At 41.1% G+C, this 27,053-nt stretch overlaps 1 protein-coding gene across 2 annotated transcripts in view; it reads right to left on the reverse strand.

Annotated features, from left to right (window-relative positions):
• Positions 1 to 853: 853 nt before the first annotated feature.
• The window catches only part of Pola1 (DNA polymerase alpha 1, catalytic subunit), a 303,336-nt gene continuing 277,136 nt past the window's right edge, over positions 854 to 27,053 (reverse strand). The window contains exon 37 of one of the 2 annotated variants that reach the window (XM_004872235.3): positions 854 to 2,060. In XM_004872235.3, the coding sequence (XP_004872292.2) occupies positions 1,915 to 2,060 (146 nt within the window). In that variant the 3' untranslated portion in view covers positions 854 to 1,914. The remainder of the gene's footprint in view (positions 2,061 to 27,053) is intronic. The other variant, XM_004872234.3, reaches the window with a different exon arrangement.

A 27,053-nucleotide genomic window follows, 5' to 3' on the forward strand; every position in this document is an offset into this window, starting at 1 on the left:
AAATCAAGGAAAACATGCCTTCTCTTCAGAAAGCCAAGCAAGGGTGTGGGCTCCAAAAACACAAACCAAAGAGCCATTTCTAGAACCTTATGATTCCCGTAGTTTCCTGAAGCAACCTGGGTGCTTCCACCTGAGAAGGCTGCAGTTTTGTTTTTTTTGGTACCGGGATCGAACTCGGGACCTTGGGGTTGGGAGGCAGGTGGTGGAACCACTGAGCTAAATCTCTGGCCCCTGCTGCAGTTTTTAATGCTAATGAACTGACAGGAACCTAAACCCAAAGCGTTTCTACTTTGAACTTGAGTGTAAAGAGAAGAGTGGGGTGAGAACCTGAGGAGAGAGGCAGGGAGAGAAAAGCGAAGGCAAAACCAGACGAAAGGTTTACCAAATAACTACTCCTTCCTTAGGGGCCACTCTATGTGGGGTACCTTTCTCCCAGGAGACCTGGGCTTTGCTCTTCAAAAAGATGCCAGGGGCTCTTAGTTTAGCTCTCTTTGGTTGTCCAACTCTGCAAAGAACATCAGAAAACACACCTCATCTCATTTTTTTTTTTAGTGGTACTGGAGCTGGGGATCTTATACATGCTAAGCTCACACTCAGCTTTCCCACTGAGCTACATCCCCTGCCCTGGCCCCCAGCTCATCTTTTGAAGGACCCCAAACCCAAGGAAATTCTACTGAAAACTACTCAAAACAGGACAGACCCCATGAACAACCTCTGAGCAGAGTTTGGAACTGGGTGGTGCTGAGAGAAAATGGGCTGAGATTTGGGAAGGGGACTTTAGCCAAACTTCTAGTCAAACTTCTGCTGTCCTTCTAGTCAAATCTTTGCACCTGATAAGAATTCACCACAACTCTTTTCCCTTTAGAAAACTTTATTCTTAAGTAAAAAGCACAACATATTTTTTCTTTATAAAAGCAGGTAAACATTTTAAAAAGTACATGCATAGTTGTATGAGGGGAAATAGATATTTTGTTAGTATAATCTTATAAATAATGTAAGAAAGGAAAGACTGACTTATTGAAATATTTTGCTGCCAGCAAAGAGGACACCATTCTGAAGAAATGAGAACACAATAAGAACCACCAGGGCCAATTAACCATTTCCTGCTTCATTTTTCTGGATGCAGCACAGTGATTCTTTCCCCGACCTCTTTTTCTTTCTTTCTTTCTTTTTTCTGTAGTCCTCTGGATTGAACCCAGGGGGGTCACAAGTGCTACATCCTTGGCCCTACACATTTTAAACAAAATGTTAGGACATCAAAGTATCTTAAATGTGCTTTTGTGTCACTGTCTTATGAACCTTTACCAGAGCTCTCTATTTAAGGGGAAAAAAGGTGCGTGACTGTAAAACACCTGCTCAGTGTGTACTGGCAAGTCAACAAACAAGTTTGTTCTGTTTCATCTACTGAGTGCAAGGCTTTTAAATCCCCCCTCACTACTTGTAAGACCAGACTGATAAGCACAGCCACTCCCAGAGCAAGTGGCTGAGGAAGCATTAGGATTTAGACTGGGTTTAACTGGTTCTTGAAAAGGCAAAATGTTAGTGTTTCCCTCAAGCTCCAGGAGCCCCCTTTTGGAAAGTAACTCTGCTAAAGTCCTGGGGCAAAGCCTAGGGTCACTTACATTCCAGCCACTCTCCAAGTGGCAATTTCCCTCTCCCAGAAACCCAGTCCCCAACATGCTAGGTCTTCAGGTACTTGGGGAAGAGCTGAGCAGTATATCCTAAGAGGACAGTTTGGATTTTCTCTGGTGCTTGTTAGAATCTGTATTTTTGCAATTCCCCCCTCCCTCCCAGCCCATATCCACATAAACAAGAGACACTGAACAAGGAGGGTCCTCCTGGAGGTGCTCAGGAAGCTGTATTCTGCAACCAGCCCTCCTCAGGCCCTCCTCATTCGCTTGCTTCTCCTTCCGCTTAGGACTTCACAGCACAATCTGCGAAGAGTTTGCTGAGGTTCACTTCTGAGTAGCCACTCCGGGACAAGAACTGCTCTGCTGTATTCTTGAGTTTTTTGTAGTCCTGACGAACTTTGGGAGTAAGAAACTGTTTCATCAACTTATCTAAAGTGAAATAAAAACAAAAGGATTAGAAGTCTCAGAGATAGCTTCTAGAAAGACCATTTAGCATTCCTCAGGTGCTGGAGAAAAGGATGCAGATGCTGTTCACAGCTCCCCATGTCCAAGGTTCCGTGGTCTACCCCCGAGCCAGTCCAATGCCAGGGGCACCCTGAGACTCATTACTCAGTAGAAGACCGTCTTCCTCTCCTCTGCCAGCCCACCTGTCCCTTCCTCCCAGCACCTCACTGCCAGGTGCACTGGCCGGGGCCACTCTGAGCCTGTGTCTACAACTGCATGTAACACCTGGATGTGGCTGCAAATACCCTGTCCCAGATCAACTGGGCCCAGTCAGTCTCTAGTCTCTCCATCTGTGTCCCTCTGCTAAACAAAACTTCCTTTGCTGAAAGAGGAGAGGGGAGCTGCCCAGAGAGCACCTGTCCATTGCTAAGACTTTGTCCACATGGTGTGAACTCGTAGCCACCCCAGTTTCTGTACCCTGCTTCTTCTACCCATTCATCCCTGGCTTTCCTATGCTAAGAAGGCTCTATCTCTGTCTTTCCCTCCCTAGAGTCCGCTACTTCTTCACTTTGTTCCTTTAAAGGAGCAGTAGAGCTGCTTGCTATACTCAGGTCTGATCTTTTGGGGGAGCTAACCCTGCCCAGCATGGTTAAGATGACATGTCTTTGTTCAAAGCCGCTCCCAAACCCCATAGGCAAGGCTGACTTTTAATTTTATGGCTGAGAAAACTGTGAGGTTAAGTTACTTGCCCAAGGTCAGCCAATAGGTAATCAGGGATGTAGATGTGCAAACTTAGGTAAGCAGACCTCTGGCGCATACTCCAAGGAGAGGCTCACCTCTGTGCCCTCTCCCCAGTGCCCCTGCTCCACAGAGATGGGCTGCTCGCAGAAACCAGCTGTTCCGGAGGCGAGGGCCCCGGATACCCCCTGTGCCAAGGTGCCTCAGGGGAGGGAGGCTGCCCAGCACCTTGGAATAGGAAAGGAAACATGGAAGGGAGAGCACATCAATCACTGAAAGCAAAAACCCACTGAAACAACAGAGCAGCACTGAAGCCCACAAAACCCCGGAAAACGAAAACTTGGTCTCAAGATTTTTGTTCCTTAGCTACACATTCGCATTTGTTCTCCACAATCTTTTCTAAATTACATCACTGCCTTTCCAAAAACAACAACAAAAAGTTTTTTAGGGGATTTAAATGGCCAAAGAGGGTAGAAAACGAAGGCGGGGAAGGGAGGGGGCGCATCATTAACTGACTATAGAAAGACAATTTGAAAGTTCTAATTATCGGAGTCTGGGAATATACAACAAAGGCCACAACCAGTGTAGCTGCCTCCCGGCAGGCCAGAACTGCAGGCCTGCAACCCTGTGCATGTGAATGACACAAATGCATCTGATGACCGGGGAGAGCACATTTAAAGAGCTGCAGTAATACAGAGCAGGGGAGGAAGAGAGGACATAGCTCCTGATGTGTTTACCTCCTCTGCTGATGGGATATTGACTTTTCCCACCAGGTTGGTTAGAAAGGGGACTATTTACGCTGCCACACAGCAGAGTTAGAATGACAACCAGCATCACTCGGTGCTCTTCTTCGTAAAAGACAACTGTGACGGCAAGCATATCCCATAGCCGGTCAATACGGCCCAGGCACCATTCCACGTTGGTTAGAGATGCAGATAAAAGCTCCTGCTTGTTTCCCCAATGAGAATTTAATCAATAATGTATGGAAGGCCTTCAGAAAACAGAACTGGACAAGCTGTCACAGGCCACATAGGAGCTAGGGACTGGGAGGGCAAGGAGTCACCCTTTCTTCTTGGTTTTCTCTTCCCTCTTTAGGTACTTCAGCCACCCACATTAGGCTTCACATTAAACTGTTACCCTGTTTCTGTCAACACTACATTCACCACTTTAGAACTGAAGAGAAAATACTGATGTGAAATGGCGAGAGCCAGTTAATGTGGCCAATGAAACCCCAACTCCAGCCCCAGCTCTGGCTTCTGAAGACAGCCTGCCAGTATGCGTGCTAGCCCTGCAGGGGCTGCTTAGCACCCAAGACAACACTGTTAAGAAAGATTCCAACAGGCCACTGGCCAAGAGGCAGAGATTTGCAGCCATCCCATCCCAGTCCACAGAGAAATCCCTGGCCATGGCTACTGATGTCCTGGCCACCAGCACCAAAAACCCAAACTTCGAAATAAGGAAATGCTCTTCCTACACACAGATGCACCAGCAAGACGGTACTCTAATGGCTATAAGTGCTACTCAGAAGTCACTTATCTTAACACACCAGCAAAGCTCATCTCCTTTTCTTACTTTTACTGAGAATAACCTTTCAGGAACATGTATCAAATGCTTATCTACTCTGGTCCTTTTGACATGCTCTGAACCCTTATGCTTTTAAAGTAATCATCAAAAAATTCTGTCCCTAAAACTTATGACAACAATGGCAGAAAGCCTAGAAAATATTCATAAAATATTTTATCAGATTACCAAGTGAACAACTAACTAATTTAAAAGTTGGTTTTTATTAATTAGAATCCAAAACCTTAAAATTGTACAATTTATAATAGTCTCCATTTAGGACCAACTAGATCATCATTTACAGGCTGGTTTAAGTATTTTATCTAAAAGTCATCTGATCAAATAAAATGCTAGCACTATCTGAGAAAAAAATGGAGTATTTTCTCATCTGAGGGAATTATCTCCATTTCACATATTTCAGTTCCATCCCAGTAACTGAAAGTCCCTTTTCACCCTTAATCTTTATAAAATCCTTTTTGGACTTAGAAACACTGAATTAGAAACCACAAGGCAAAGACATTTTACATCGCCTACTGGTTATTTTATTTTAATTAAGATAGGCTTAGGCACACAGGCAGCAGCCGTCTCTGTTCTGAATGTCTGTTTCATTTATTTCTGTGCAAAGGTATCAAACAACAGTCAGTTATAATTGATTCTGTCAGGTGTTATACAGTCAGTCATAATTGTCTCTGTGTAGAGGTGTGTCAATTTACTATATCTGAATTAAATATTCTGTCAATTATGAAATCAGGTAATAATTTCAGTCAGTTTTTTAATTGCATGGCTTCCCACCATACAGTTCTCAGCTCTCCCACCTTTTCTAATCCATAGCCTCCCTCCCTCAACTGAGATGAGCTTTGCAGGGGTGGAATGCAAGGAGGCTTTAGGAATCTTGAGAGAAGAGCACACCTCTCTCTGTGCTTTCTACGGTTTAGAGCCATCCATCCGACCTATCTGGCCTGGCTGCCTTTCTCCTGAATGTCAGTCCTTAAGGGAGTCTTGTGGTTTCGGGCAAGGTACAGTAGCTGAAAGATCTCAAGTGACACCATACTTCAAAGAAAAAGACATTTAGGGTCCCAAGTTTAAGGACAAGTATGTAAACATTTCTCAATCAAGATAAATTTTAAAAGATCTCTGAGTCAACTCTTATTTAGAAAAAGAATTCACAAATCACAGTGCCAAGCACACATAGTGTGTGATTGACTAGCCAATGCCTAGAGTACCATTCTCGCCTGTTAAATCATGTCTTAGATGCAAAAATATTTCTGAGGGCTGAAGAGACTGTTAGTCCACTATTCAGTTCCATTCCTACTTATAAATAATTATCTGTGGTTTTCTTTTTTTCCTTCTTTTTTGTTGATACCAAAATACAGCTTTCAAACAGAATAAAATATCCATGGTTTAGCTCAAGAGCTCTACTAGGCTGATCTGACAAGTATTTAGAAGTGTGATTATAATTCTCTCCACCACTGGTCTGGTTCATGTTCAATAAACACAGGCTTGAGGCAGCCTGGTGGTGGTGAATGCTGACCCTTCCCACTTGAAGCAAATGGAGGTGCTGCGGGGGCCCAACCACCAGCAAGCGCTGGCTAGCGGAAGTTTGGAAAAGAGCAGAGGGCGACAAAGAAGGGAGGATACAGGGTAAGGCGATGTAAAGAATGCCATGTCTACAGTGAAAAATAGAAGGTGAGAGTCATGCCCCTTACCATGTTTCAGGGGAGAAAGAGTCACCTTGAAAGAGATCAAAAATTTCCTTTCAACTGAATGAAGCGATTCTATCAGGGTTGGGTTTTGGGTGTTTGTATTTGTCATGTCGGAAGAAAATTGCCCATGCAGCCCCCTTGCTGAGGTTATAAAAAGTACCGTCAACCATACTGGACAGAATTTGGGGGGGGATGCAGAGAGGGAAAAAAAAACATATTGTGCAGGATCATTAAGCACTGTTGTATAAATAAAGTTAGAAGATCAAACGAAAGAGGGGACTCGGGTTAAATGCTGGAAGACAAGCTTAAATAAAGTTCTAAGAAAAAAGCAAGGCACGCTGTAATTCCAAGAACCTATTACTTCAGACAATTTACTTCAAAAAATAAAATCAGAATGGTAAATGATTACCCAAAAGCAATCATGTCATCATCACTGAGAGATGGAATAAAATAATTTTTTGTGAAGTGGCTGAATGAGAGCAACTTAAAAGCCACGGAGCCTGTCAGAAGCACATTATTTCTTTTTACACCCCGTTTCCCAATTCATCTCAGTGCTGCTGACTAACCTCGGCTCCCAGCAGGTGGAGCATTTAAAATAAATAGCATTTCCTACAAAACGCGCTCCAACTGCCCCATGACAGACGCTTCCAATTCCCGGCCAGCCACTGGATCAGCTTCAGCGGTATCTAACAAGGTGTAAATACAATAACAAGCATGTAATTAAGTGAGCATGATGAAGTTAATGGAGATAATTCATTCCATTTTGGGCTTATGAATATTCTATTAGATGTTATCAGGCAGCTGGAATAGCTGTTAATTTAATCATCATTCAGACCAGCAAAATGTTCTTTGTGCGAGCATAATTGCAGAGAATGAATAATTGATTTGACAATTGTACCAGTGGATTTCAAACAGTTCTGTGCGCTCTCAGAGCAGGAAGGGAGGAGAACTGGAATACTCAAAGCACTGAAGAGGTGGCAGAGAAGCCAGCCTGTAAATTGAACATTATCAGGACACAGATAAAGGACAATTTTTATTTTATCAATGCAACACAATTACATTACAGTGCGCTAGTAATCATTCTGCCCACACTTTAAAAAGGGAAATAAATTACTCTTCATGGGAAAGGACAAAAAGAAATATCAAAACCATTTAGAATCCATTGATATTGGATATTTAATTTTTTTGCATCATATTTTATTATAGGAAATATCAAACTGAGCTTGAAATTGCTGGCACATTTAACTCTGTTACCTGCAATCAGGTACACAGATTGTATTTCACACGTATCTCTGTATTATAGCATGTTCTATGAATTACAATGACATTATTGCAATTTCTTTAAAAACTACCCTAATGTTTAAAAAGAGCCATCATTGTAGTATACAAGAATATTGTACACCCTAACAGCACTCTGTTCTGGATGCATGGAACAACTAGCAAAATTTTATTCTCTAAATGGTTCTATACTGCATTTGGGCAGAAAAAGTAGCAACAAAATATTGATGTTCAACAACAAGCAGTTTCCAACGAGAAAGTAAGTTTTATTAAGGATCAACTCTGCCAGAGGCTTAGAGACCTGAGTGACTGCCCCAGAGAACATGTTTGCCTTCCTACCATGGCTATCACTACAATTTGCAAAAACCCCTCACAGCATTTCATGCACAAACTTATAATTTAATCAAAGCCAATGGGGCAGACATCATAGCAACTGCAATGAAATGCAATGTGAACACTACTTTTTAAGACACATGAAGTCTTGAGAAAATGGGAATATTCTAAATGTCTAACTAATGTTTGGTGACAGATAAAAACAAAGATACTGGGCTGGGGATGTAGCTCAGCGGCTTGAGCTCGAGGCTCTGAGTTCGATTCCCAGTACCAAAATAAAAACAAAAACAAAAAACCAAAGATGTTTAGCTCCAGGTCAGTGGTGCTCAAAGAGAACTGCATTGGGGACTTAAAGAATCATGCAGAATCCCTGGGAAGTTTGGCAACATATCCATCCAGTGTTAACCACCCAACCCCATTCTTGGGTTTTTGTGGGGAAAAAGAGGGTGCGAAACATGTTTGTTTCTTGGCTATTTAAAGGTCCCCAGATTCTGATCATTTTAACCTTTTCCTCCAACTGAGAACCAGGACTGTAAAAATTTCAGGCAAGTCTCATTTCAATGATCTCTTACAACTTTATACCGCTGAAATAACACTTTTCACCACTACATTCTTCCTAAAGACCTCAGACTTGCCAAGTCTTGGGTGAACAATCACAAGATCCAAGAAGTACAATCTTTTTTTTGTTTTTTTTGGTACTGGGGATCTAACTAGGGTCCTTGTGCTTGCGCAGCAGGCAGCGAAACCACTGAGCTAAATCCCTGGCCCTTTTCTTTTCTTTTTGCTATGCTGGGAATTGAATCCAGGGCCTTTACACTGAGCTACATCCTTAGCCCTGTTATTATTTTGACACAGGGTCTTACTAAATTACTAAGTTACCCATGCTGGGCTTGAACTTGCAATTCTCCTGCTTCAGCCTCCCAGAGTGCTGGAATTACAGGCCTGTGCCACCACACCTGGCTTATATACAATCTTTATTGTTCACATGATTTCTAATCACGTTTAATTACCTTAATCTCTACTTACACAGTGTTTAAACCTTGGTGCATAAAAAATTTAGAGTGATGAATGTGCTATTTGGTGTCATGCAATACCCACAGGATCTGGAAATCACTCTGGAGAGTTAACAGGGTGAGGGATGTGTGTGCATAGGCTGGGACACAAATCTTAGGAAGGGAAGATGGCCAAGGGAGGAAGGGAAAATGCATATGTGTTAAATGCAGTAAGTGTAGATTTGGGATTAGTGTTGGCCTCAGAATCAGATTCCGGACTCATTTCTGGGCTACTTCTGAATGTCAAGCCTCTGTTTATTTTTCATTTTAATGAATGCATATGTTGCAGAAATAGAATGCCTTGGGAGTTCCTCAGATCCATTAATGCTCAACAAATGTTAGTCCATGACACTGATGATAATAGGCAAAGCTGTGGTCCAATGCCTCAAGGTGCTGCAAATATGCAAAAAAGAGCACCTAAGGGGATGGATTTTACATTTCCGGGGCCAAAGGCTGTACTACCAGCTAGGCTCTTGGGGATGGAGGTGTAAGAACATTAGACTTCACCTGGATATCTCAACTCTATGTTATTTTCCCTTCTCCCGAGCCTCTCGTTCTTACAGCTTATGCTACTGTTTTGGGAATAGGTGTAACCAACGAAAAAGGTTGGAAGTATGGCTGGGCCATAATTGGATGTGATGGTAACAGCTGTGCTATGAGCAGTCTCGATGAGGGCCTTGCCGTTCCACCATGAGCCACTGCCACCACCTTTTGGATGGAGGATAGAGCAGAGGCTGTGCCTGCTTAGATCCTGGCATTAAGGCAGGCCTCCTGTAACACCCCTTCTCTGCTGTATGCTGGAGATGGATACAGCTACAATATTCCATGGGCTCTGAGCCTCTCTTGGGTTCTGTATTCATTCACTGTTAGTACATATTCCCTCTCCACTATGTATCATAAATGTGTAGATGTTATACCCCAAGATGCTGAGATATACTGTAGAGAAAAGCTAACATTTTTATTAATCCAACCAAATAGGTGTTCTGGCAAAATAGTAATGCAATAAAGGACTATATATTTAGTATAAACTGAGTAATAAATATTTATGGATTGCCTGCTATATGCAAAGTACTATACAACCAGCTATAAGAAACAGAAGCATAAGATAAGCACTGCACTTTAAAGCATTTTATGAGTAGACTACTGCTGTACAATAAAATGCCCTCAAACAAGGCTACAATCAAGGTGTCAGCCAGACTGCTGTCTCAATTGAGGGCTCAAGTGTGGAAGGATCAGCTTCCAAGTTCTCTTGCAGACTCCTCTTCCTTTCAGGTTGCTGAACAAAGGCCTCAACTGGTTTGGTTTCCCTCAGAGTGAGCAAGACAGTGAAAAAAAGTGAGAAATCACAATTTTTTGTAACCCAACCTGGGAAGCGATATTGCATTGCTTTTGGTTGCACTTTGTGTGTTGGAAGAGTCACTGGATTCAGCCCATACTCAAGGGAAGGGAACTACAGCACAAGTGAATGCCAACGGGCAGGGATCACTGGGTACCATATTAGAAACTGCCTATCAAGGACGGTCACTGTTTGAGAAAGAGTTCATTAACTCAGTGCAGAACACCTAAGAGATGGGGAAATCTAAGGTCCTAAGAAATCTGAGAACTAGGCTAGGGATGTAGCTCAGTGGTAGAGTGCTTGACTAGCTTTGGGTTTGATCCCTGGCATGGTAAAAACAACAAACACTGAGAGAAAGCAGAAAGATACTGGCAAAGGCAGACTTTTAAATGACTGCTTATCATAACAACCATTTTCCAAGAAATATCTAAGAACGCAAATTCTGACCACATTTTTTTTTTTTGGCTGCACTGGATTTAATGTTTATGTAAAATGCATGTATTAACCACTTAACAGTTTACCCCCAGCATCACTCAGGCAATGAATCTGTTTACATACTGACTATCCCAAGTTGTGGTGGATTAACTAACGGTCAACTTGGAATGCCCAGCCTCACTGAGTCACCGTGCTCCTGGGCGTGGAAGGCCCACCTGAGGATTGCTGCCAATGGTATAAAAAGAGAACTGGAGAGGAAGATCCTGGGCTGTTGATTTTCTTGCCATGGGTGGTTTTCCTGATGCAAACTTGGCTGTTCTCTCATCATAGGAGCTCGGGGCCTCACTGTTGCTGGGAAAGACTGCTGTTCTCCAGTGTAGATCCCTCAGCCTGGTGCAAAACACCCACGCAGGCTTTCTAGCTTCCACCACTGGCCTTTGGACCTTCCCCGTGAAGATCCTTGACATGGACAAGCATGAGACATTGCTGTGGGCTCTAGGCCACTGGCTGGATTTATGGAGGACGTTGCCTTGGACTTTAGGTCTTTAGATGGACTTGTGTGGAACACTGCTATAGGATCCAGGCCCTTGGCTAGATCCTTTGGGTCTCTGGTATGTGGATAGATCTCTTGCACTCTTCTGCATTTGACTTTTTGGGTGACTATTATAAAATAATCCTATAAATTATGTGTCCTGTATTAAATCTATTTCCCTTGCAAACCCTGACCACAACACAAGTGTTGTTCGGGTAGGTGTCATTTCTACCAGTCAATTCTTGTACTGAATAAATTTAATAAAATTGTCATCTTTATATTTCCTGTTATATTATCTTATAACAATATACAATTTTTGGTCATCCTGTAAATAATTGGCCTGGGGGCCGGGGATTTAGCTCAGTGGTTTCGCCACCTGCCCCGCAAGCACAAGGACCTGAGTTTGATCCCCAGTACCAAAAGAAAAAAACAAAAAAAGGCCTGGTAAGTGGTTAAAGTTCGGGTTCAGGATATCTCTTAGTGGTAATAGTACACGCTTAGCATGTGTGAGGCCCTGGGTTCCATCCCCACAGTCTAAATAAACATTAAAGCCATCCAGACACTTAGAGAATCAACCACAAAATCTGAAATACCAGTATTTTCAGGGTATCAGGGTTAGTACCCTTTATCATCTAGAATTTTTGTTTTGTTTTGTTTTGGTACTGGGGATTGAACTCCAGACCTTGCACTTGCAGGGCAGGTGCGGGTGCCACTGAGATAAATCCCCAGCCCTATTGTCTAGAATTCTCCATTGAACCAATGTGATTTTGTCTCTTGGAAACCTGAAGGCTGTGGTGCCTTACATTACAGGATATATCACTGACAACTCTTTCCCTTGACCAAAGACTAAAGGATTATCCAGGGGAGGTGATTGGTGGTAGCACATCACCTTAGTTAGCTATTTTAATACATGCATACTTTCTCCACAATGATTAACATCAAGGCTCTGAGGAAACTGTCATAAAGAAGGAAGACTTTCTTAGAAAACAGGCTGGAGGCTTTTGAGACTGGTGGCCTAAGTGAAGCCACTGATAAATCCAAGCCCAACTGAATTTAAATCCTCTCTAGGTTTTTTAGCAAAACCTTAGGAAGCTAGAAATACTGTAAAAAATACTGAAGTAGCTTTCTCTAGAAAGAAATGCTCCCTTTAGGGTTCCTCTTTACAAGGGCAGCCAAGCAATGATATCCTTGAGTGATTCTCAAATTAGGGGTTGCTTGGCAGAAGCAGTAAACAGATATTTGATATTTTGTTTTACACGTTTCATTATTTAAGAACAAGGGTTAGTAAACCATAGCCTGAAGGTCAAATCTAGTCTGGTGGTTTTGTCAATAAGTTACTGAAATACAACCATACTTATCTGTGTCTGTACTTTCTTTACGAAATAACTCCCTCCCCCAAACAAAAGATACACATCCTATTATTATTTTACCCTAACAACAATCTCATAAATTAAGCCGAAGAACCACTATACTCATGAGGACGCCAGACTAGAGAGGCTTTCTGTAAGGCCACACATCTAGTTTATGTTCTTTTCTCTAAATTCTCTTCTACTCACCAGCAAGCATGATTTATCTTTAAAAATGCCAAAGGTCAGCTGGGCATGGTAGTGCATGCTTGTAATCCCAACACTCTGGAAGGCTGAAGCAGGAGGATTGCAAGTTCCAGGCCAGCCTGAGCAACTTAGTGAGATCCTATCTCAAAAATTAAAGGAATTTGGGATATAGCTCAGTGCAAAGGCCCTGGGTTCAGTCCCTAATCACACCCCCCCCCCCCCGACACAAAGTCTCAGCATACTCATCTCTCGCTCAGGCAACTGAGTCTTCACAATTTCATTAGTGCTGATACAGGATGCGAGGCCACGAAAGACAGGGTGTTCTACTTTATATGTGCTTAAATTTGCTCTAATAAAAACCAGAATCTTTATTTTGGGTTGTTTTTTGGCTCTTCTTAGATGAAGGTTAAATAATATCGGAGATGATAAAAGAGCACGTTAGGAAATGTCCAGATTTTTCTCAAAGAAATGTGTAACCCTTGTAGCAAAACTTAAGAAAAACCTTTATCTGCTATTTAGAAAAAAAGGAGGGGCTTCTATCAAGGCATTCTTTTGAAGGAATCTATTATTAGTGCCTAGAGAAACTCACCAACCTTGTTTGTTTAATATCCATGTTTTTAGCTGCCAAAAAAGAATGCCCATACTACTCTGCAATTTTACTGTCATAATCCTCAATGTATGCATGTGTACACACACACACACTTTTTGGTGGTGCAGGAGATGGAACCCGGGGCTTCCTACATGCTAGGCAAGTGGTCTACACTGAGCTACACCCCAGCCCAAGGTATACTTTTAAATGCTTAGTCCAAAGCTAATTACAAAATGGGTCTTACTGATTTGCAAATTGTTGCTATCCATTTAAAGCTATGCCACATTTACGACTCAATGATTAAAAAGGGAAGCAATGTGTGTCTTACACGGTACAGTTCCTGATTAAGTCACTGAATTTCTGAAGCCAATGACCTTGTTAAACTGCCTCTAGACCCTCATTTTTCAGAGGGAAGCAGAGTGCTTCAGGAGGCAGGGTGTAGAGGACAGGACAGAATGTCTAAACTACAATCCAAGAAAAGGCTACTGGTGCCAGAGGCCTACCTGCTGTCGCATCTGCATCCTACTACACAGAGTAGCTTCCTTCCCACATTACAACAGGACCATCCACACAGTGGATTCATTTATGTGGCACTAGTGAATGGGGTTGTTATAAATACTGGGTGCATCATTATCAGAGCCTTTTCTCCCATGTTTTAGCCAAATGTAAAATGCTCTTAAACTACATACTGAACAAAACTATAGATCTTAAATGTGCTTATAATAGGCTCAGAAAACCAGTATGATACTTGGGAAAGAACTCTGGACTAATAATATATGGCTAAGAATTTGTAGACCCGTCATAAGTAATGACTGGTGGGGGCATTAATCTATCCTCCTCTCTACCACCAAATGACCATATTCTTCATGAGCAAATAACTTGTGTTTGGCTTCTCTACTAGTTTATTCAACACATTATTTATTGAGTACTAAGTATCATGTACAATTTGGGATAGGATGTGAGGCAAGTTTAAAAAACTAAGCATGCTTGCTATATTTCAGGCACACAGTTTAGCATTTTAACTGGAAAGAAAAACATACAAATAAATATACTAAAATTTGATGCACACACAGAAGAATTATTAATTCGTTCAACAAATATTTACTGAGTGCCTATTATATACCAGATATTATTCTAAGCCATGGGGTTGGACAAAACAGACAAAACTGCCTGCCTTCACGAGGCTTAGGGTTTGATATTACTTTAGATATGATTAACATAAAGACAAAAATCCATTAAAACTAATACAAAGGAACATAACTCCTTAAAAGAAAGGCAGTCCAGAAGTCTGTGTCGCTTTTATTACTACTGCAATACAGCTAACAGATCATAACTCAAATTATTTTGAACATAGAGAACAGGTTATTTATATAATTTTAAAAATCTAAATAAATTATGAGGAAATGAAGCAGGCTTGAAGTACAGTTATTGCTACCCTCAAAACAGACCATCTACTGGTCCTGAATTTGAAACTATGGTTTGCTCCAAAATGCATCACATACAATATATATAGCTACTATCGGTCCTATAGTCATGGTAAGCATCCTTTTCACTCACAAGCAAAGCCAGTGGGGGGAGGGGCTTGAGATGAAGAGAGGATAAATTCCACTTGTGCTATTAAAAAAAAAGTACAATAGTGAACCCAGTAGTTGAAAAGTGAAGATAAAAAGGAGAAAACAGTAATCTTGCTACAGAAACCAGAGAATTATATTCTTGCTCTCCCCCTATGTTTTTTTTTCTTTTGCTTTCACACTGTACAAACTCTAGCACCCTGAACAACTCACTCTCCTGCTATTTTCAGCGCTTTAAAGAAACTTTTCAACATTTCTGCTTGACACATTTTTTCAACAGGGAGGTGAAGACAATAAGTAAACAGGGAGTGAAGGGCTATTTAGAGAGCTGGTCAGTCTCAGTTATAATAAAGGGAAAAAAACCTCCACCTGAACAGAACATCCGTCCTATGTAAGGCAGCCACAGATGGCACATGCACATGACCTCTGACAAACAGTTTTCAGAGTAATTTTAATGCTACTCTGGATTTAACTTGACTAACTGGTAGCAATTGAGCACATCTTTTTTTTTCTTTCTTTTTTTTTGTGGCAGCAGTTATCTAAAATGCTACAATAACAGCATCAAAAGTAGAATGGTGGAAGATTGGTTTTCCATTGTGCTGCTGAACTGGCATAATGCCCACTTTAAAAGCAATTCGCTGCTCATCACTGAAATCTGGCAGACACGACACTAAATGCCTTGAGGAAAAAAAAAAAAAGGACTTGAGAAGGGGGAACCCACTCCAACCACCATGCAAAGGGAGAGAAAAGAGTGCCACAGATGAGGAATCTGGGTAAGAAGAGAAAATTGCCAAATAAAAAGTTTAGCATTGCATGTAGACTCCCAACAGGCTGTACTTAATTTGCTCGAAGATGATTTTGTCTGCAGGTCTGCATTAGTAAGAGCAGAACAAAACAAAAACAAAATATATATTTATGTCTGTCTATTGTTCTGATGAAGCAAAAACCTAGCGAGTTCCGTCAATCATTTGTCAAACATGTCTTCCTCGTTTTATTTACCACCAAATATAATGAGTAAATATGTGATAATAAAACTCTTCTTTTTACATGGACATATACAATTTTTCCTGCTGCTAAATACAGGTAATGATTTAGGAAGCTTTCAAAATGTCTTTTTACTGTCAATAAAACTAATTCTATTCCCATTTTCATGTGAAAAAAAAAGGCTTTACAAATGAAAATTCAAATTAAAATTCTGATTATAGTGTAGTGTGACAACACCTGTATTTATAATTTTACTGTCAGCTAGCTTGTAGTGTTTAACAATAGCTCAAAGTAGAAAAGTAATTGGAATTTGTCTATAACATGCCAGATGACGGCATTGGGAGCTTTGCTATGCTACAGCAAATTTGGTTTGATGGCAAAATAACCTCAGGGAGATTTCTACAAATCAAAGGTTACTGGGGTGGAGAAGGAAAGGTCTCTCAGATATGCAGCCCCTTCCGGATCTGAGGAACCCAAGAGTTTACATCTGCTAAGTAAAGACTGCTCTGAGCTTGACTTGTGCTTCTGGCCCATCATCTACCCACAGACTCTCAAACAGTGCAGATGCAATTTAGTTTTTTCAGTTACTCCAGAAAAACAAAGACCAGGTAAATAAACAACAATAACAACAACACCTCCTTATTTCTAAAACAACCCAATGATTTAATTTAGCTATAAACCTGCCAGAAGTGGGTGGGAGATACATCAAGGAAAGGGAAGTGTCCTTGGGTACTGAAGAACAGCAAGGTGGGGCAGGCAAGGCCCTGCTGACAATAAGCAATAAGGTACATGCAGTTTCTCAAAGGCTGCAGTCAGGAGCGCTAGGGATGCTTGTGGTACTCATTCATTTTCAATAAGCACTGATGAATAATATAGGTACCCACACAGATGCCGAAGATTTGCTATTTATCAAAAGAGTAAGGGAAAACTTACACATCCCACTTATACTTTTACTGAAGCAATATGGAGAAAAAAAATTTAAAGCAGTATTCTGCTGTCAACTTGAATCTTTCAAAACTTATAAACACATGCTAATCTCTGCACACAACTTGCCTTACTCTAGTCTACAAGTGAAAAGCCCATCTTTTTCATTATCCTAAAGATGAAAAAAAAGCCACATACAAAAGAAAAACAGAATGACAGTGATGTTTTAGTTTACACTAGATATGGCAACACACACAAACTGTCAAAACTATGGAATGAAAAAAGCTGTTATCAAGCAACTGTCAAGAGAGTCCTCTGAGATTTGGAAATCTTGTGTTTATTGTAACTACTGCACATTACACAAAGAAAGTAACATCCCTCTCCTTGCTCTTGCTGCTAAATATCATGCAAGAAACAGAAGCTTCTCCCTTAGTATTTAAGATTAATTTTTCTTCCCTGTGTGTAATTCTGGTTTGCAGAGCTGGTCCCCTCCTCCTAGGTTTTCTACAGTATGGTCAAAATTCAGAGAGAAATTCAAGCTTACATCCAATATTATTTCACTTCAGAAATCATCACCACCTCATTTCACGTTGTTAACTGGTTGTCTATCCCATAAGAGTGGAACTGTTAACATCAAAATGCATAGCCTTGGGCCAGGGATTTAGCTCAGTGGTTTCGCTGCCTGCTGCACAAGCGCAAGGACCGGAGTTCAATCCCCAGTACCAAAAAACAACAACAAAAAACCACAACAATGCATAGCCTTCACCTGAATGATTTTCCCGACTTAATTCTACAAAGAGAAGCACAGAGTTGAAAAGGCATAGACATTTACCACAAAATGATTTTAATTCATGATTCTTTCTTTCTTTCTATCTCCCTATTAATGGATGTAACAGAGAAACCCAGATCTCTAAAGGAAAATTATCATCTTATAAGAGGAAGAAATGGAAAAAATACAGGGTCCTAAACTTTTCCATAGTACATGACCACTAGTGATGTGTAGGTCATTTCTCCATCCCAAATTCAAGGGGCAAAATGTCCCCTATAATTTCACCCAACTCTTGTACACTTTCATCGTACTTGCCAAAGTGGCTTTTTCAGCCCAACACAGAGGCAGCACCACTCATTGTCTGACTCCAAATTCCTGCTCTGAGTCCCACGTAGTCTGGCTAAGCCAATTATAGGGCAGCACCTCATCAGTAATGGCAGCAGCTACCCCTTGATTAATGAAGTGAAAGCTCTCTTTAAGTATTCTTATTTTTGTTTTTCATGTTTCCTTAAGATGCAGAATATGTATTTTCTGACATTTCTCAGGTTGGGGAAAAAGACAGCAGAACCTTTTACAAGCATAATTGCCTAGATTCAGATGAACTGTGGGTCAAATCAAATCACAAAACATATTTTTGTAAAAAAATCTGTTAGCAACACATGGGCTGACATGTAGAACAATAGTCTTAATTCTGAACCTGAGAGATTCCACTGAATTTACTTCTGTACATTTTGCTGGCATCTTTCTCTGCAAGAATAACCAGCACACTTTTGATGGATGTGTTGTAGCAAAGTAGTCAACATGACTTCAGTGGATCTTAGCTCTAAATAGGTTATAATGTTTACCCAATGCTTAGAACATACTTATTTTAGGTTTCAGTGACCTGGTATGACTCAGTCAGCAACAGAATAGGTCAAATTTTAACCTGAGGTGAAAACAGTTTAACAGTGACGTCAGTTTTATAAAAATGAAGATGACTGCCTAGTAAAGAAAATCTAAGTTCTTCTAAAACACTTATGTAATCTTTTGTGATTAAGTAATCAATAAATTATTATTAGTTATTAACAAAGAGAAAAAGAGAAACACTGTCATGTTTTATCACTTACATGTCTTAATCCTATTTTAGACTTTAGGGTTCACGCAATGACAATCATGTTTTATGCAATCATCTTAATACCAACCAATTCTCTGCTAATGATAGTTTATTTGAAGTAAACAGTTAAAAAATGTTCCCCTTAGTCTAAAGACATTTTGGCAAGTTTTATGTGGAAAAAAGAGCTGTATGTTGGTGAAGTTATGACAACCGGTCAATTAAAATAGTTTGGGGATATGTGCAAGAAAGTTGTGGGCATCACTTTTAGTTATTTATACAATTTACAAACTATTAGCATTGTCTACACAGTAGTTAAGTTTAATATGTGCTCTAGTGCCAGATCATCTGGGCTCAAATTCTGACTTTGCCTTTAACTTGTGTTTCCTTGAGCAGTTTTATTAACCTTTCTGTATCTCTAGCTCCTTATCTGACATGTAGAGATTAACAACAGTACCAACTTCATAAAGTTGCTAGGAGAATTAAATAAGTTAAAACATAGAACATGCTTAAAATAGTGTCTGCTGCTTACTGTTAAACAAATGTTAACTACACATATTTAGCTCTATAAATGCCTAAATCCTCACTAAAATCACAGTGAGGGATTAAAAAAAAAAATGAACATAAACTCCAAGGAGGAAGTACTGGTACCAGCAGCAAAAGCTACAAAGTAGAAAGATTAAGAGATAATTTACCTAACATATCTTTTTTTTTTTTTTTTTTTTGGTACAGGGGATCAAACTCGGGACCTTGCGCTTGGCAAGGCAGGCGCCGGAACCACTGAGCTAAATCCCTGGCCCTGAACTAACACATCTTATCAGTATTGTAACTTGGGAGTGGGAAGAGTCGAAAGGAGGCCTGGTTCACCCCCCAGAACTCCCCAGAGTTCATGAGTTGGTGCTCCAAGCTATCTCTGGAAGTATGGGTAAAGACCGCGTTGGGATTACGAGTGATCAAACTGTACAGTGAATGTTTAAAAAAAAAATTTAAAAATCTTAATATAGTAAAAAGACATATTGGCAATAATGATGAGATAAGCATGTTCAAAGTGAGGGAGGGTATTTTGAGAGATTAATAACAATGTGTCTTTTACTGTAATGAATTTTTAAATTAAACATTCACTGTATTTTTTTTTTTATCATGCTGCATGTGTTTAAGAAACAGACCTCAGATCCTCATTCAGCCTGGGAGAAGGCTTATCCTTGAGGGTGTCTGACCTGAGCGGTCACAGGCACACTGTGCTAAGTCTATCTGTGCGCAGCTGAGCCCCTTTGCCCCCAGTGGCTGGCAACTGGCTAATCCTCTCTGCGGAGACTAGGAGATCTTTTCTGGGGAGTTTGACCAGCCTATTAGAAATGACCTCTAGTTACATCCATGGAACAAGTATACTTCTGGAACAAGAAAAAGTTCTTAGAAATTAAAGGTATTAATTATTATTAATAGAAAAAGAAAACATAATTGGAAATGGTGGTAAGGAAACAGAGCTTGACTTTCTAAGCAGAAAGAACCCACCAAGTAGGCAGCATAATGAACGAAAACTGTCCCAACCAAGACAAACAACAGGAATGTGTCCATGCTCTGGGTACAAAGGAAATTCTCTAAATTTCTAAAAAGAAAAGAAAAGAAAAAAACCAAAACAACAAACAATGTAAGAAGGTCACATACCAAAAGGATTTGGAATCACAAAGCCTTTCAAATTCTCAATAGCAACACTGGAAAAAAAAGAGAGTAGAACAATATTTCCAAAATTATGAGGAATGCTGAGTTTCAACCTAGAATGCTATATCTAACTACTGATTGAGAGTGTGGGTTAAGGACAATTGAAGATAAGAAAGGCCTCAAAAATTTCATCTGCCACATATTCTTTTCTCAGGAAGCTAATGAAGATGTCTTTTACCTCTCCCCAAAAGGGGAGTGGCAAACAAAAAAGACAAAATCTAGGACACAAAGACTCTGAATAGGTGATAGGAGAAGGCCAGGATAACAGCTGTGCATCTGGCCTTGAGGGCCACCAGCCCAGAATACCCAAGATGTGTGAAATGGGTGAAGGGCAGGTTTAGAAAAGCAGGGGAAGAACTGGTGCATGCCAATTTTTTTTTTTTGCATACCAATATTGGTTGCTAATCTGCCAGAATCAGGTGATCCCTGTCTGAAGAGCACGGTGGGGTGGGGATGGTAGTGGGGTGCAGGTGGGGAGCTAAAGCTGCCTCTCCCATTGTAGGAGACTGCATTCACTGCCTATTATTTAGAGATAAGGTGGGAAAACCAAAATGATGTACAGGTACAACTGATAAATTATGTACAGGTACAACAAAAAGCCTTCTAGCCACCCCTTTTCTTTTCTCTTTTTTTTTTTTGGTACAGGGGATTGAACTCCGGACCTTGTGCTTGTGAGGCAGGTGCCAGAACCACTGAGCTAAATCCCTGGCCCTAAAGCACTCATTTTTTTCCTCCACTTCTGTGTCTGTCCAGGAATATCTGGGCGACTTTATTAGTTGGTAAAACTGACAGAAGCAGCTTGGCTATCTGGGACCCTTGGGGTTGCTGAGTTTGTAGAGAGGGTAGAGTTTATTATGTGAATTATGAGAACATTTATTATCTATGTATTTACCTGTGATGCTGGGGATCTAACCCAGGGCCTTAGAGCATGCTAGGCAAGCACTCTACCAACAAGCTACATACCCAGCCCAATTATGAGACCTTCTAAAAGAAACCTTTCCAAAATGTATACATTATAGAATGCTGAACTTTTTGAAAGTTGGGAGTGTCCATTATGAACACTTTATTGTAATGATCTAAAGCTGTGGCTATACACCCTGATGCTGCCTTGCTCTGGAGTCAGTGACTTCCACAAATGGCCAAGGAATGCACTTGTTTTTTTAACTTTTTAGGCCAGAGTTGTTGAAGGTGTTTTATACCAAAGACACCTCTGGCAGTGCTGTGGATCCCATCTGAGAAGGTTTATTCATTTGTTCATTCATTAATATCAATGCAAGGGATCAAACCCCAGAGTCTTCTGCATGCTTGGCAGACACTCTACCACTGAGCTACATCCCCAGGTCCTCAGAGTGTTTTTAAATAGGTAAAATAAAATACACAGGACTGCAAAGTTAAGCAATTATACTAAAATACATTTACCACAATATTTAAAGAACACAGTTGTAGTAGAGTAATAGTGGTACTTCGGTTCATGAACATAATTCGTTCCATGATTCTGGAAAAGATGGCCACGTTCCTGTTTGTGTGGGAAGATGGTCACAGTCATGTTCATCATCCAATGCAGAGTTCGCAAACAAAAACAAAATTTTGCCAAACACTTCTGTTTGCCACCCAAATTGTTCACAAACAAAAATGTTCATGAACCGAGGCATCGCTGTATGTTCTTTTTTGGGGGGGGGTACTGGGGATCGAACTCGTGACCTTATGCTTGTGAGGCAGGCAGTGGAACCACTGAGCTAAATCCTCAGCCTCATTGTATGTTTTTTTTTTTTGACCGGGGATCGAACTCGGGTCCTTGCGCTTGCACAGCAGGTGACGAAACCACTGAGCTAAATCCCCAGCCCTCCATTGTATGTTCTTAGTAAGGCATTATAGATGCCTCCTTCCATATCTGAAGAGAGTGCTAATTTCCAGTTACGAGATTAGTGAAAATAAAAACATAACTTTTTCCCCATTCTGGTTCATGGACCGCCTAGGTTCTAGGACAGCAGTTCTCCGAGTATGGGCCAGGGTCTCTGGGGAGACTCTGGGTCCCTTTCAGGGATTCTCGAGGTCAAAACTTCTTCAAAATTATATTAAGACAGGGCCAGGGATTTAGCTCAGTGGCACTGCACCTGACTTGCAAGCACAAGGTCCTGAGGTTTGATCCCTGGTTAAAAAAAAAATTATATTAAGACATTACTGGCCCTGACCTTTTCACTCTCCTTCTCTCATGAGCCTTCAGTGGAGTTTCTGGGAATAAATGATGTCTGCTGCTGTCACACACCAAATGCAGAAACAGCAATGAGAAATTGGGTGCCTTTGGTTAAGCAGAGATAAAAGAGATCTACAGAAATGTGAAGCAATTCTTCCTCTTCTCATCTTTCTTTTGTTTTGGACATAAAGTTATTTTCATTAGATAGGCTTTTATGGTAACATGTAATGAGTTTATTATTAATTTAAGGTCAATTTATTTAATAAACCTTGGTGCTACAGCAATACCACACAGCTGCCTTTCTAGAAAATCACTTATGCAAAGTAGCAAGAGGCTGCCTTCTTCATGCCTAGAAAATCATAGCTACATTTATCATTACCAGCGTCCTTCAGCATTGGCATCGGGGCCCCAAGCCCTTCCTCACCAGCTCACCCTCACACATATTTCCCCAGCTCTAAGAGGGCATTTCTTTTTCTTTTTCTTTTTTTTTTTTGGTACCGGATATCGAACTCGGGTCCTTGTGCTTGCAAGGCAAGCGGTGGAACCACTGAGCTAAATCCCCAGCCCAAGAGGGCATTTCTTGACCTGCTGACATTTAAGACCAATAATTCTTTATTGGTTGGCTGTCCTGTGTTCACTGTAGACATACTCACCTAGAGGCCAATAGCAGTTTCCTGTCACCCCTAAGTGTGACAATGAAGTGTCTCCAGACTTTGCCAAATATCGTCTGGGAGACAAAGTCATCCTGGTTGAGAACCCCACACCACTACATACTCACATAAAATGACCATTCTCTCTGTTACAAAAGTTCACTTTTCCCAAGTGCCCAATAACCACCAGGACTCTTCTTTAGGGTGAGGCTTTGTTTCTGTCATGCAATTGATAGGTGACTACTTTTGTTTTTGTTTCTGTTTTTTGAGACAGGGTCTTGTTATGCAGCCCAGGGTGGCCTTGAGCTTATGGTGATCCTCCTGTTTCAGCCTCTCAAGCGCTGGGATTCAGGCATGTAACACCACATCTGGCCAGGTGACTACTTTTTTTTTTTTTTCAGGTAACTGCTTTTTAAAAATGCAATTACCACTTTCCTGGGAAGATGGGGATTTAATGGGAAAAAAGAACCAGAATGAGAATGCAGGATGAGCTACTCAAGACAATCTTGGTCTAAGAAAGAACTGTTCAAACACCAAATTTATGGTGTCTCTGCCCTAAAAACAGGAGAACAAGAGGCATTCCCCCAGGGGAAAGGACAGTAACCGCACTGGGGAGGGGACTCTAATGAGGGAAACTGGACATGCAGGTTTGCTTTTGGTTAGTGACAACAGCCAATACAATGCAGATGACTGCCCAAGAAAGATGGTGGCTCCAACGGAGGAGTCCTGACCATGGAAGAGTTCATGGAGAAGGCAGCTGAGAACAATGAGAGGGAAGAGCCTGCCTTTCAATTTGGAGAATGACTATATTATCAGTGAGTGGAAGACGAGGAGAGGGAGCAGCTTACTATAGGCTCTACACTCAGGTCTTGGGTAATTCCAGGTAGAGGGAGGACCTACTGAAGATATACCATGACAAAGGCCCAGAAAGGACCCCGAAGACTAGAATTGTTTTGGTATAGACACCAGCCTACAGCCAGTGAGGGACAACCTAGGAGGCCCAGACCCCGGTACAAAACTTAGAAATTTCTTACTATGGTCGGTCACAGATCCCACCCTACACTTTCTTCAGGCAAAGTTTAAGTTTCTTTGTCTGGGGTCCCTTCTCTATTATCTAGGCCAGAAGTGGCTGATGGAAGGAAAACAAATCAGGATCTGAATGCCTTGTCTACTACTGCTAACTAATTATCACCAGGCAAGCTAACCGTTGATGAAAAAAGTTGAATTCATCCTATAAGTCTGCTGGCTCTTATAGATTCCTAGGCATTATGATTTAGATCTAAAATGTCCCTCCATAAATCTCATGTGCTCAGAGGCAGGGCTTTTGGAAGGTGATTGGATCATGGGACACTATACTCATCAGTGGATTTATTCAGTTCATAGCTCAATGTGCTGTTAAGAAGTAGGGGTTGGTTGGAGGTGGATCATTGAGGGCATAACCTGAAGGGTATACAGTATTCTTGTCTGCAGCTCCTCCCTTCTTCCTTTCTCTGTCTACTTCCTGGCTGCCATGGTTCTCTACCATGCCCTCCCAGTGTGTCATTTCTGCCTTGGAGCCAGTCAACCAAGGACTGAACCCACTGGAACTGTGAGCCATATAAACCTCTCTTCCTGTTGTGTCAGGCATTTTGTCCTAGCAACAGGAAAAACCTGACCAACACACTTGACTTCTTAGGAAGGGTTATTTGCAAAACTTTCTTATCCTGGGGCTGGGGATTTAGCTCAGTGGTTCCGCTTCCTGCCTCACAAGCATAAGGACCTGAGTTCGATCCCCTGTACCAAAAAAAAAACAACAACAAACTTTCTTATCCTGTCAGAACTAAGGTAGAAAGGGATTTATCCAGATCATGGTTAGATAAAGAGTAATCTGCAAACTCATGATAGCCAGGTCTGTAGGAAACCTTTTCTGGACAGTGGGTCTCCTCCTTCATCTATGTAATAAGGCCCTAGCAATTATTTTGTACAAGGTAATGTTGCAAGCCTTTTCCAAGGATTATATTAAGGATGAAAAATGAGAAAGAGGTCCTTTCTGAGTTCAGGTCGCTGGCCTGTGTGTCATATAAGATTGAGAACTGCAGAGTGAGCATATTCTGCTCAATATGTGGCCCTATTAAGTAGAGAAGTCCATCTATCTCAAGAAAAAGGGGGAACAAGCTGATGTACACAGAGAAGCTGAGGTGGGAGATGGCAACAAGGCCAGGTGGCTTCCCTGGCCCTGAGTGTCTCTGGATCCTCACCATGAGCTTCTCTCATGGTGGTTCCTGTTATGTCTAACTAAGAGTCCACACACAGTGGTAGTCCAACAAGATCAGGTGCACAGAAAGAGGTGGGGTGGAGAGGTAGAAGAGGTCAGAAAAGTCACCAGAAATCTCACTGTAGACACGATCCATGCTCATAATGTCCCTTAACTTCTTTTTGTTTTTTTAAGTTCTTCCAAAACAACTTTTAAGGTCTAAGTACTTTTAAAAACCCTCCACAATGGATTTCCTTCTTTATGAAATCTCTCCTCTGATTATCTGTCAAATGCCGAATAATGTGTTGGCCTGCATACTAGAGTAGTAAAGTAATACTAAGGGGAGGGAGATGAATCCATCCTTTACATTCTGTAAGTCATACTAGTAAAAATTTACAATGATAAAATTTTTGATTTACTGACAATGATAGTACTTACCTTATGATTACTAAATGTAAAACCAGCTGGTTTATTCTCATATTGATTAAATGCATATCTGCTTGGTGTATGTGTTTGGGGGGTGAAGATGGATTCAGAGGTACCTGGTAGGGGGGAGGCTGGTAGCACTGCCAAGATGGCTTTAATAGCTTGTGAAAGATAGCATGAGGCAAAGAAAATGCTCAAAACCCATTTATACTATGTTTTTTTTTGGGGGGGGGGGACTAGTTACATGTCACTCACTGTCGTATCTCATTAGAAATAATAAAACTGGGCTGAGGATTTAGCACAGTTGCGCTTTGCTTGCCTTGCAAGCACAAGGTCCTGAGTTTGATCCCCAGTACCAGAAAAAAAATAAAATAAAACTATCAAGCTGAATATACCTCTGTAGTTTGAATGTGTTTGGTCATCAAAAGAAGCCAAACCCCTTTTGGTAGTTTCAACAAAAAGCAGCTAAGAAATGGATACCTCGGCTTCATTCACTCAAGAACACGACAGTCTATGCTATAAGTGTGTCACGTATGAAAGGCATCCCTGGCTCCACAGGCTTCAGAGCAAACACATGTCCTCCCAGCAGTGGGGTATCACAATGGAGAGGACTTAAATTAAGACAGAATTGACTAATCAACGTTTTCCTGCATTAAGCCTTTCCAAGCAGTGCTTGTCTGACCCTCTGCCCATGACCAGGAAAGAAGCATCTTGAAATCAGAGGACAGCTATGGAAGCTCACAAACCTTGTGAACTAACTTATATAGTACATCTTTCAGTCTGTGTGTTGATGGTACCTCAGATGTATGTGCTACATGAGCCATGGATAGAAATGAGTAATACCTCTATGTATTTTTATTTTAAAAAATCTAAAACAAAGAGCCTAAGATTTTCTGGTATTTACTGGTTGGGTGGATCCTGAGGGTGGTCCGAAGCGTGAGTTTGGAAGTATCCTTTTCTCTTTTTGTACTTTTCATTCAGTTGAAAGGACAAGGGTTTGACAGAAGGGTCCGCAAGCTAGTTCACTTTCGGCACAGAAGGTCACAGTAAAGTTTCTGTTTGCCCAGCTAAGTGGCTTGAACTACATCAAATTTGTTTTGAACTAAATTAAACCTCTCAAAATGGACTGTTACAAGTTTTCTGGGGGGGAAAAAAGCCTGTACTGAACATAGTATGCAAATATTTTTAAAAAACTGCTTCTCACTCATATCCACTTACGAAGGCATCTTTTGTGTATGATCCATCAGCTACCTTACCCAGGAAGATTATAGTGGTGCTCTTTCAAACTACCTATATAAGTATATACATT

The sequence above is a fragment of the Heterocephalus glaber genome, unplaced genomic scaffold, assembly GCF_053883595.1.
Source record: "Heterocephalus glaber isolate CG9 unplaced genomic scaffold, H.glaber_assembly_v1.0 deba00001594, whole genome shotgun sequence".
In the NCBI taxonomy this organism is placed as follows: Eukaryota; Metazoa; Chordata; class Mammalia; order Rodentia; family Bathyergidae; genus Heterocephalus; species Heterocephalus glaber.